This window comes from Hordeum vulgare, chromosome 5H (genome assembly GCF_904849725.1).
Source record: "Hordeum vulgare subsp. vulgare chromosome 5H, MorexV3_pseudomolecules_assembly, whole genome shotgun sequence".
Lineage (NCBI taxonomy): Eukaryota > Viridiplantae > Streptophyta > Magnoliopsida > Poales > Poaceae > Hordeum > Hordeum vulgare.
In genome coordinates, this window is record NC_058522.1 from 5,717,554 (window position 1) to 5,730,373 (window position 12,820).

The following is a 12,820-nucleotide window of genomic DNA, read 5'->3' on the forward strand; positions in this document are numbered from 1 at the left end:
TATCTTTTGACTTCCCATACAAGCCCAGGAAGCCTAGAATATTCACGCAGAGATTCTTCGTCAGGTGCATCACGTCGATTGCCGAGCGGACCTCATGGACTTCCCAGTAGGGTAGCTCCCAAAATATAGATTTCTTCTTCCACATGGGTATGCGCTTATCAGGGCCGTTAGGAACAGGTTGGCTGCCAGGACCCTTTCCACAGATTACTTTTAAATCTTTGACCATATCAAATACTTCAGCACCAGTTCGGATGATAGGCTTCCCCCAGGGTTCTACCTTGCCATTCAAATGCTTGCCTTTTTTCTTTAAGGGACGCTTGGGCGGAAGAAAATGACGATTGTACGGGACACATTCTTCCTACATTTGTCCAGATATATACTTTCTGTCTGATCCAAACAGTGCGTGCATGCATTGTATCCCTTGTTTGACTGTCCTGAAATGTTACTAAGAGCATGCCAATCATTGATGGTTACGAAAAGCAACGCTCGAAGGTCAAATTCCTCTTGTTTGTGCTCGTCCCACACACGTACACCTGGTTCGGCACACAGCTGTAAAAGTTCATCAACTAATGGCCTTAGGTACACATCAATATCCTTGCCGGGTTGCTTTGGACCTTGGATAAGCACTGGCATCATAATGAACTTCCGCTTCATGCACAACCAAGGAGGAAGGTTGTAGATACATAGAGTAACGGGCCAGGTGTTGTGACTGCAACTCTGCTCCCCAAAAGGATTCATGCCATATGTACTCAGACCTAACCATAAGTTCCTTGCGTCAGCTGCAAATCTCGGGAACTCGCTCTCGATTTTTCTCCACTGCCGACCATCAGCGGTGTGCCTCAACTTATCGTCTTTCATACGATCTTCCATCTGCCATCGCAACAACTTCGCATGATCTTTATTTCTGAACAGACGTTTCAATCGTGGTATTATAGGAGCATACCACATCACCTTGGCAGGAACCCTCTTCCTGGGTGGCTTGCCCTCAATATCACCATGGTCATCTTTTCTGATCTTATACCGCAATGCAGTGCATACCGGCATTTATCCATATTTTCGTACATCTCACCGCGGTAGAGGATGCAGTCATTAGGGCATGCATGTATCTTCTGCACGTCTAATCCTAGAGGGCAGACAAGCTTCTTTGCTTCATACGTGCTGGCGGGCAATTCGTTCTTTCTTGGAAGCATCTTCTTCATCACTACCAGCAACTTTTCGAATGACGAGTCAGTCACACCGGTCTCTGCCTTCCACTTCAGCAATTCCAGTGTGCTACCCAGCTTCTTCTGGCCATCTTCACAAGTTGGGTACAACAACTTGTTGTGGTCCTGTAACATCTGCTCGAACTGCAACCTCTCCTTTTCTGTGTCGCAACCTCGCCGTGCATCAGAAATGACCCGGCCAAGATCATCAACGGGCTCATCTGGTTCCCGTTCTTCATCCTGATCTTCTTCTTCATTGTCTTCCATTGCGGTATCAGCATACTCAGGGAACATAGATCGGTAGTTGTCGTCATTGTTCTCTTCTTATTCATCGTCGTCTTCCATCATAACCCCTCTTTCTCCGTGCTTGGTCCAAACATTATAGCCCGACATAAAACCGGACCGAAGCAGGTGGCTCTGAATGACTCTTGAGGAAGTGTAATCCTTCTCATTCCGACATTCAACACATGGACAAAACATATAGCGACCACCATGCTTGTTCGCATCGGCTGCATCTCGAAAAGAATGCACGCCTTCTCTGTAAGCGGCTGTGCGTCGATCATCGTACATCCATGGATGGCTCATCTGTGTTATATGACAGTATATCAAATACAATCACGATCCTAAAAATTAGTACCGCACGGTCTAAACGAGAAAATATAGTTGCGAAACTTTTAGAATAAGTAGAAATAAAGAGGAAGAGGTTTAAGCGTGGCTCAGGCATCTCATATTGTAGTTGTGTTCGGTGAACTGAATCGGCATCGCTCTAACACACATTTCAACAAACACCTCTAGTGCATAAAAAAAAAGTGGAGAGCTAGCACACACCCACAATCCTTCGTCCAAGAAAAATGCAAGGAAGAGGGGAGAGGGGGGCTGTGCTATATATAGGCAGAGGACTTTAGTCCCGGTTTGAGACACAAACCGGGACTAAAGGTGGCCCACATGCGGCTGCACACCGCGTAGCCCTTTAGTCCCGGTTTGGGACACAAACCGGGACTAAAGGCTCCTTACGGGCCGGGACTAAAGCCTCGAGGGAGGCATTGCGATTTGGGGCGACGTGGCCGGGCCTTTAGTCCCGGCCTAGAGGCAGGCCGGGACTAAAGGGTCCCGGCCAAAGGCCCGTTTTCCACTAGTGCAGGTATGTCACGCTGTCTAGTAACAGACGAAGACGTGATGTCGAAAGTTCATGAAGAAATAACGGACATAGGTGCTATGTCTGTTGTTGAGGCTGGTGCAAAGACCGACATGGAAGCTGTTGATGCTTGTGTAAAATTGGACGCTCATGCAGCAAGAGCGGCCACATGTGCAAGTACTTCAGCGGATGTGTTAGCAGGTTGTAGTGGAGGTTGTGGCCAATGTGCCATGCATGGAAGGCTTGAAGGAAGCTATTTCTTAGCAGCAAGGGATGTGCTAGTGGGGTGCAGCCCATGCACACGTGATGCGTCTGGTCGCACATCCTGGAGGGCAGGAGACACATGCGGTGGTGCGCGTGGAGATTCAGCAACGCTAGCACTTCTTGGTCATTCATTGCATGAAGAAACCACGCGTTGTGGAGGCGCTTTACTCGGAGATGCGCCAACATCTTGGTCGTATGCAGGAGAGGATGCCTCTTCAGCCCATGTTCCACCGAGAGTAATGGAGGAAGGGACGCTATTGTTTACTTTTCATACCATTGATCCAGTAAAGATCAAAGGAAGTGGGGAAAGGTGTCTAGCAAGCGTCGAGGAATCGATAAAATTTGAAGCGCAAATACAAAGGAGTGTTGGCGTCATTCTATGAAAGAAGAGTTGGGGTCGATCCACGACAACAATGCATGAGAGCTTGTGGATCTTCCCAACAATGAAAAAACCATGGAGCTCAAGTGGGAATTTACGATCAAGAAAGAAGCCGAAGGAAATTGTGCGAAGCACAAGGCAAAGCTAGTGGCCAAAGAGTACATGCAAGATGAATGTATGGACTTTGAAAATGTGTTCGATCCCGTTGCACGGATGGAATCGGTCAGATTACTCATCGCTCTCACGGCTCAAGAATCATGGACGATATATCGCATGGATGTAAAATCCATGTTTTTGGACGGTGAGATCGAAGGTGTGTGTGTGAATCAGCCACCGAGCTTCATCGAAGAGGGAGAAGAGCACAAGTTATCGAAGCTACACAAAGTCTTGTATGGGCGACGGCAAGACCTTCGGACGTGGAAAATTAAACTTGATCAGACTATGATTTCTCTTGGATTTGAGAAAGCCCCACTGGAGCATGCAATGTACAAGAAAGGTGAAGGAAGGGATCGTCTACTAGTTGGCATCTACGACGGCGATCTATTAATAACTGGAGCAGATGAAGATGTGATTGCAAATTTCAAGGTACTAATGAAGGAGTTTTTCAAGATGGATGATCTAGGTTTTTTGAGTTGCTACCTCGGGCCAGAGATACATCAAAAGCCGGAAGGGATCACACTATGCCATGAGGCATATGCAAGAAGGGTACTTGAAATTTGTGGCATGCAAGATTGCAATCCAATTGACGCTTCAATGAAACCTCGTCTTGAGCTGAGCAAGAAGAAGATGGTGAGACTATTCGGCTACAGTGGTAGTGACAAGGAAGGAATTGTTGACGACTGTAAGAGTACTTCGGACGTGGCATATTTCCTTGGTGAAAGCATAGTACGCTGGCTATCACGAAAGCAGAAAGTGGTGACATCAACTTCATGTGAAGCAGAGTGTCAAGGTGTGTGGCTAGGTCTCATGAATCGTGATCCGGAACAAGTGGTGCCCAATGTTTACCTTGGCCAGAATCCGATTAGCTGGAATTCTCAGAAGCAAAAGGTGGTGGCACTGTCTTCATGCGAGGCAGAATACATAGCGGCAAGCACGGCGGCTTGTCAAGCAGTGTGGCTGAGAAGACTCCTAGCTATTCTTGCAAAGCGGGAGGTGCAGAAGGTGTCATTGAAGATTGACAACCAAGCTGCAATCTCATTGTGCAAAAATCCGGTTCATCACGAAAGGAGCAAGCACATAGATACCCAGTTCCACCACATCCGGGAGTGCATTGAAGAAGGGTTGATCGAGGTTCAACATGTGAACACGAAAGACCAACTTGCCGATATTTTCACCAAGTCCCTCGGCCGACAGAAGTTCATCGAGATGAGGAGGAAAGTCGGAGTGCAAGAAGTGAAGTCAAGCAACAAGATTAAGGAGGTGAATGTAGAAGTTAATCATGTTATTTCTTTAGGATTAGGAAAGAAAGCCAAACCGAGTCCTAGTAGTATTAGGATTCCTAGTCCTAGTCTATTTCCATAGTCCCTTGTGGACGTGTATAAAAGACACCCTAGGGGTGTTGATTGTAACACCAGAAAAACGAAAAGCAATACAGAGCAAAGGCTCGACACGGGCCTTTAGCCATCAAATCCATCGATCAGTTTTATTCGTGTCGCTAGTTACGCAAGTTCCGTCAAGTAGATGGCCAAAGCAAGAATCGCGTAGGCACGTGTGTACAGCTGCATACGCACGTTCAAAAGCTAACACTATATACTGTATTTTGATTCATTTGGTTTGGACGCCGTTCGGTCCAGGGTTGCACAAACCCGCAGATTTCCATGGCCATAGAGTCTCTCGGGGTGCACCAAGTAATGTTCCCAGGTAAATAGATCGAGTAGAGCCGTCGCTACCTAAATATTTAGTTCGTTTAGATGCTTTCTGTCCATAATCAAGCCAATAAAAGTGTAATCCAGGAATGTCTTTTCAGGGTGCAGGTTGGTAGGCCTGCTATCACTGATATTTTGCTTTCGATAACAATACCTCTTTGCATATATTTAGACGAATGCTTTATTTAGCTAATCTGGTTGGCACTAGTTTATGATATGTTTATTTGTTCCGTTAGGAAGTAGATCATGGGCGATCAAAGACATACTACACTCTTGCACATAATAATTTATTTCCTTTTAGACCTGTTAAGAGCAAAGATTGATGAATTTATTTCCTTTTAGATTATGTGTATATATCTTCTATATGTTGATTTCTGTATTTATGCCATTTGTTCCCAAGATTCTTCCTCGTTACAGCTCTACAAGTTAGTTACTTCTCTAGTTACACATGAAAATCTCTATGTTGCCAAAAAAAATAAGACGACAAGAGTAAATGGAGCCTAGTTGACCACCAACAACAGGACGTGCAAATTAACCAAGTTGTTCCAGACGAAAAAGATTATACGAATGCTACAAGGCACACTCGTACACTTCATTTTGAGATCCTTTTTCTACTGAGAGTGCAACAACAATACCTGCATTAACTTTATACAATACTAAATGGTGTTGACTAGGTAAGTCATCTTCATTTCAGTACATACTTCAGAAGAGCAATACAGATACTCTGTAAAACAAATCGTCTGTACGATAAAGGACCGAGAAAGCACTCAAAGCCAGTGATCTACCCAAGGACCGAGCTCATAAAAAATGTGTTCTTTGCACTTGACCTACCAAAAGACAAATACCAACCAACATACTCTTTTTATAAATAGCACGGTTTGTCCGAGAAAATGGTGAATAACTTATTTCTCATTTACCTCTCTATATTCAAATCATCCAGTATAGAAACTTGCATTATTTGTTCCTCTCCTTCTCCTCGTTGGATACATGAACATGATTTCTATGGAATAGAAGGCACCGGGAACTCTTGACAAGTCATCAAAACTGAAATGCGCACTCCTGTCTCAAGTCACCACAGTTGCTATTCCAAAGGAAACATGATGTAGTGATCATAGACAAAGACAAGGGGATAACCGGGCATGAGGAAAGCCTACATGCCATTTTCACCGATCTGCAAGTACAGTTCATTGCAGATGCCCTGTAATAAAAAAACAGGAACTAGTGGCACCTTGAATCATATTTCTCACTCATGCCAAAAAATAATGGCGATGGATAGGAATAGAGTTGTAGCAACCGTCGAGCTGGTGTTGACTATCTTCGATTCTCCAAGAAGCAAAAGAATCATGATCAAGTATTGTATACGACCTTTATATTGAGGGGTGTATGGAGCCAATGCAACGAACCATTACAGTACTTGGTCGTAAAAAAATTCACAGTGACTCTCTCACTGCGTACGAGGAAATGATGGAACAATTGCACCTCAACTTACAGGGTCTTGGATCCCATGTATGCCCCAGCTAACATGTTTTGATATTACAAAATTTGTGGTATATCAGTACCACTAATCACTGTATTGATGCTAACTTCAGCTTGTGGAAGAAGACTGCATCTTTCAAGGATGAGAAGTATCCCCATACACATGTAGCCAATGAAGAGACACTTAGCAGGTGCTTGGGACAAGTGGGTTATTCTCACAAGAACACATCGTTGTGGGCCATTGGAGCTAAGCGCGATATGGAGGACATGTTGCCAGAGGAGGCTCACCGGGTCGATGATATGTAGGACGCACCGACAAATTCTATTGAGACCCAAAACCCCACAAGCCGTGTATGAACCCTCTTAGGGGTGTAATGGCTATGAGTTCCCGTTTAGCATGGACCTCCTTATTGCCTCAGATTTTGCTGACTATGACGACAATGAACGAAAGAAAACTTATCGTCTGTAGTATAAAGGAACGAGAACACACTCATAGCCAGTCATCTACCCAGGGACCAAGCTAAAAAACAAAGGGGTTATTTGCGCTTGACCTATCAAAAGACAAATACCAACCAACGTACTCTTTATATAAGTAGTCTGGTTTCTCCGAGCAAACGGTGAATAACTTATTTCTCATTTACCTTTGTATATTCAAATCATCCAGTATAGAAACTTCCACTATTTGTTCCTCTCCTTCTCCACATTGGATAGATGAACATGATTATTATGGAATAGAAGGAACCGAGAACTATTGCCAGGTCAACAAAATTGAAATGTGCACTCCTGTCTCAAGTCACCATAGTTGTTATCCGAAAGCAAACACCATGTAGTGATCATAAGCAAAGAAAAGGGGATAACGGGGCATGAGGAAAGCCAATATGCCATTTTCATCGATCTGCAAGTACAGTTCATGCCAGATGCCCTGTAATAAAAAATCAGGAACTAGTGGCACATTTAATCATATTTCCGAGTCATGCCAAAAAATAATTGCGATGGATAGGAATAGAGTTGTAGCAACCGTCGATATGGTGTTGACAATCTTCGATCCTCAAAGAAGCAAAAGAATCACGAGCAACTATATATTGTATACGACCTTTATATCGAGGGGTGTATGCAGTCAATGCAACCAACATTTAAAGTACTTGGTCGTCAAACAATTCACAGTGATAGTCTCACTGCGTATGAGGAAATGATGGAACAATTGCACCTCAACTTACAGTGTCTTGGATCCCATGTATACCCCAACTAACACATTTCAATATTTCAAAAATTGTGGTATATGAGTACCATTGATCATTATATTGATGCTAACTTCAGCTTGTGGAAGAATACTACATTTTTCAAGGCTGAGAAGTATCCTAGGAGTCTCTGGGATGTCTACCGATGAACAATTCTCCGCTGATCATACGATATGGAAGTAGTCCCGAAAAGGATGTAGATAGGGTGTGTCGTGTCCAAAGGGATTTCGTCGGTGATAATGGGGGCATTTTTAATTTAGCTATGTATGACCCTAGATGGATAATACTTGTGCGTCCCTTTTGCAAATTTTTGTTGGTCATCAGGGAGAGTTACAATGGTGTTTTCCATGTACCGAGCTAGGTTATGGCCATCTTCGACCGCATGACCTTGTCTTGTCGATGGGTTCATACTCTGCCATATGTATGTCGTACATGGACGGTAGTTGGGTAGCTACCTTTATGGGGTAAAATACAAGATCAGGTGCTCTGAACTACAAGTAGAATATCTCATGTAATTGTTGGATCCCTGAAGTAGCGTTTTTGTTCTTATCCTTACAAGTGAATTCAAGCGCATGGTTGGGAATCCCTACACACTCGGATGGTTATATAATCCTATTTGGCAATGTGAAGGAACAATCCATAGAAATCCTCAACCGGCAAAAGTATCGCTCCGGCTACACCGGATCTAGACCAAAATTGTTATGCATCAATCTATCATGAGCCTCTTGCCGATCCCTCCGCAAGTACTCACAGCCGAAAACAGAACAACTATGATTTGGCCTCTTGTTCGCATGCATTGCCAAGATCAACGCAATGTCCTACTCTTCGGTCATGTCAAATTGCTCTTCGGACGATGAATCATTCCGTGCTCGTGGACAAATTAGTTGAACTCATCTACAATACAAAAATTCCCAGCACAATCTACTCATTTGTGGAGAACAAACAAATGGGAGAAGCAATTGTTTTTACCTTGTACGCAATTGCTCGAACACCTAGTATATAAGGAGAAGGAAACCGACCGGCTGCTTAAGGATGCCGAGGTGGTCCTCGCACTAGATCAAAATGTCCTAGGAGGGCCTCCTTAACACCAGGAGGTCGAGTTTGAGGCAAAAAAATGACAACAATGTTTTGTTGAAGCCGTACGAAGTAACGGTGGCTTCGCTCGGTTGCAGCGGTCGTGTGGCCAACACCGAAGTTTCAGTGGCCACTAGTCCACAGCTATAGCATGTGGAGCAGCTGCAATGACCATTTGGTGCACAGAGGGCCGGCGACGAACCGGAATCAAGCCAAATCAGGCATGGGGTCGAATTCAGAATCAACGGAGCGTTGGTCCTGCGAAGGGCATAGGACGCGGTGTTGAGAACGAGCAGCATACCGGCAGCGGTGTTGTTGGCGGTCAAAATCACAGAGGCGGCGGTCGAGGGAGAAGCGGTGCGGCAAAAGTGAAAATTTCACCCTGCGGTAGTTGGGTGTGCGCACGCAATAATTTTGTGTTTGCGGAAACCGCGCGCGTGCCGCAAATATGCAGACAATGCTGCTGTTTCCTTGGGCTGCCTAAAAAGGTTTTTTTGCGCTGCCCCAAAAAATGTTTAGAGAAATTGACAAGGGCAGCTGTTGGATCTCTATTTTTTGGTCCAAAAATTATAAAAGGCGGTTATGCCGAGAATGGCGTTTTGGAGCTCGGCCTCCATGGAGGCCGAAACTTTTGAAAAACAATCAAAATTCGAAAATTTTAGTTCCCAAAAAATTTGAAAAATATACAACTAAACAAGGATGTGATTCGTGTGTGTAAAATTTCAGGTCGAAATACTTTAAAACGCGACCTGTATAAAAAAGACAAATTCATAGTCCGAAATGATGAATAGTAACATGTGTTAAAAAGTTACAGATTTGTCTTTTTTGCACGGCCCTCATCTCAACGTATTTTGTTCTTAAAATTCACACACTCGTGCATTATACCTTCATCTATCTATGTATTTTTTTTCAGAATTTTTTGAAATATTCAAATACGAATTTTCATGAAATTTGAAGTTTGAATTTAAAGGCCTCCATAAAGCTTGGGAGCCAAAAGCAATTTCCGGGTTATGCCCTATTATAGGGCTCGTGTTGTGGTCTTGTGGATGTTGTGTTCATTTTTTTTTTGCGAGGAAAACTCCAAAATATTCATCAACTGTCAAGATTGAACAAAAAACACCATAAGTAAAAAATACATCCAGGTCAGTAGACCACCTAGCGACGGCTACAAGCACTAAAGCGAGCCGAAGACGTGCGGCCGTTATCACCGCTCCGTCATCAGAGCCGAGCAAACCTTGTTGTATTAGACAGTCGGGAAGTTGTCGTGTTAAGGCCTCATAGGACCAGCGCACCAGCACAAAAACAGCCGCCAATGAAGAGGAGAGTAGACCATAAATATCCAACGTGTAGACACTCGAACACACATGAACGAAGACCGGATCCACATGGATCCACCGAAGATAAACGCCGATCGAATCCCATGAGATTCATCGGAGACAAACCTCCACACACCCTCCGAAAAAGCTAGAAACACTATCAAAACGGGTGCTAGGCCGGGCGGACCTTATTCCATCTACAGAGAGCCACCTCCGTCTTGCATCACTAAATAGGACACAAACCCTAACAAAACTTAAATTTTTTTCAGAAAGCGGGATCCACCATGTTTTCATGGTCCTAAGATCACAGAAGACGAGTAGACCGGCAACGGCGTTGACGGGAGGTAGGAGAAACCCTAGCCTCGTGCTAGCATACAGGTGTTTGACCGCCGCTGTGCGTATCACAGGACATCTGTTGTAGTCTGCGACGCAGGTACCGTCGCACCGCCGGAAAATCGACCTTGTAGCAGACACATGGGAGAAGATTTTTGCCAAACTAATTACTCCTTATTTTCTCACGGGGCGGAATTTCGCAAATTCTTGTCCTTGTACTCACATGGCATTTCTTTTCGGAAATTCTATGCATATCTGGCAGTTTTCATTTTGCAAACTGCAGTATTAGTATGATTCTGTCTAAGAGTTATTTCGGGATAACCACTATGTAGAGATCTCGATTTAATTGACGAAACCAAAGTTGTTAAAAATTTCCAAAGCAGTCCCATGAATCAGCTGTGCAGGCCTGTCTGGACATCAAGTACAGTTTAATGTCACCAAAGCACTTGCTCTGAACAATCCATGAAGCAAACTGTTCTCAGTGAGTTTAACTTAGCCAAGAGTTCCACCTATACATATATGCTCCCCAAAAATAAAACTCAGAATTAGTTGTAGAAGCCTACCTAGATTTAGGTTCAGATTTTGAGTGAGCATGATCGTTGTTGCCTTTCTGAGTTCTTGAAAGTATAATCCACTTTGGCTTATCCACGTGAATTATTTACTTTAGCCTAACTAATAAAGTTCACTTACTTAGGTGAAAGATAAATAAAAATGAAAAGGAAATCATGCACCATGTTCTCCTTTTTCTTCCTTTAGGGCCGTAGAGCAACAGACGTCCTCCTTAATGTCATCACACTCAGGCTTGGAATGTGATGGAGGAGGGAGTTTGGAATCGATGCTCGGCTCATTGCTCTTTCCCCACAGGACCAAGTAGAGACCCACGACCACGACCGCCGACCCGACAACGCTCCCGAGGTGGAGCTGCTCGTGGAGGACGGTGACATCGATCCCGGCGGTGACGATCTGTATTAGCGGCATGAAGGCGGTGGTGAACACGGGCCCTCGCCGCTCCACACACCATGACATGGCCAGGAACCCCAGCCCGGACGACCCGATACCAGCAAAGACCACGGTCGCAGCCTGCAGCGCCGTGCGGGGAACCCAGACCTGCAAGCTCATCTTCTCGGTGGCAGCCCCGACGCTGGCCATCTGGACGAAGCTGAGCACGAACATCCATGCCGTGCTTGAGTAGAGCGGCGGGTACTTTGTCCCGATCTTGGACTGCAGGATGAACCACAGCGACCAGCTCGCCGAGAAGCCCACCAGCGCCACCGAGCCCACCGCCCACCTCCGCGCACCACCGTGTGTGGCAGCAGCGGCTAGATGGTCCCCCGACGGCGGCCCCATCAGGGTCGGGCCATGGTAGAGTGCCAGCACCATCGCCCCTGCCAGTCCCACGGCTGTGCCGGCGAGCTTTGCGGCGCCGGAGCGGCTGGCAACATCGATCTTCTCGACTTTGAAGGCCAGTGCGAGGAGGAAGGTGAACATGGGGGTCGTGTTGTTGAAGGCGCTCGCGAACGTCGCGGTTGTGTACCGCAGGCCCAGGAAGAAGAGCCACTGGATCAGAGAGGCTCTGCCATTGCCATTTTAATTATAATATGAAATTGCAAATAAATTAAGACTTTCTATCAATACGCACAAGAGATTAATTACCCGAGCAAGGCACTGAAGAAGAGGTAGATGAATATCTCCATGGTCTGCTTAGGTCTACTCTTCCTACATATATCCATGGAAACCATATACAGAAATTAGCGGACTGAAAAACAGAAATCGGTGGCGATGATTTTTCATTTCAAAACAGTCTAAATAAAAGCCTTCGTTACCTATGCTTCTTCATCAGTGATGCATACGGCCCAAGCAATCAAGATACAATCAAAGTTGCAAGGAGATATGTTAATGCTTATACAAACCTCTCTTTGAAGTATGCGATCGGCGAGAGAAAGAGCGCGGCGACGAGCAGGCGAAGGACGATGAACACTGTGGTATGCATCCCTTCGTTGAACGCCATCTTTGTCAACGCGTTCAACACCGCATACATTATCACCACGGCCATCATCAACACCGCAGGTTTCCAGTCCATCCTACTCTCTTGATCAGCACAGTCAAGCCAACTAGAAAGAACTATATGGTGATGGAGGCTTTCCTTTCTTTTTCGTAAAAAGCTTTATGGTGAGTGTGGTATTTATGGCCTCCACTAACACATTTGTTAAATCAGCACTACAGTTTGCTTTAACTTGTGTGCCCTGACGGAATATGCCATTAAGTTGGGTCATGCATGACTGGCATAATCTCAAAGAGAAAGTATACGGTGCAAATCAAGTTACGGTAAAAAAAACACATTTGAAAGTTCTCATAAATTCCTATAATGAACAAGTGAAATCTGAAGTTCAAGCTCACTCATTTGGGATGTTTAATGTTTGTCACTATTCATGGTTGAATTAGTTTTTCCACAGATCTGTAGTAAATCTGATTCTTGTTTCATTATTTTACATCCTTTCTAGAACATTGCCTTCCCAACATACTTGATTTTATTTAGAA

The 12,820-nt window shown here is 44.8% G+C and overlaps 1 protein-coding gene across 1 annotated transcript; it reads right to left on the reverse strand.

Annotated features, from left to right (window-relative positions):
• Window positions 1-10,799: 10,799 nt before the first annotated feature.
• Window positions 10,800-12,398, reverse strand: LOC123398996 (WAT1-related protein At3g30340-like). Its single transcript, XM_045093433.1, has 3 exons — window positions 12,193-12,398; window positions 11,936-11,998; window positions 10,800-11,855 (listed from the first exon to the last, which is right to left on the reverse strand). Exons 1-3 carry the CDS (start codon window positions 12,360-12,362, stop codon window positions 11,006-11,008), a joined length of 1,083 nt encoding a protein of 360 aa, XP_044949368.1. The 5' UTR covers window positions 12,363-12,398; the 3' UTR covers window positions 10,800-11,005.
• Between the last annotated feature and the right edge of the window lie 422 nt (window positions 12,399-12,820).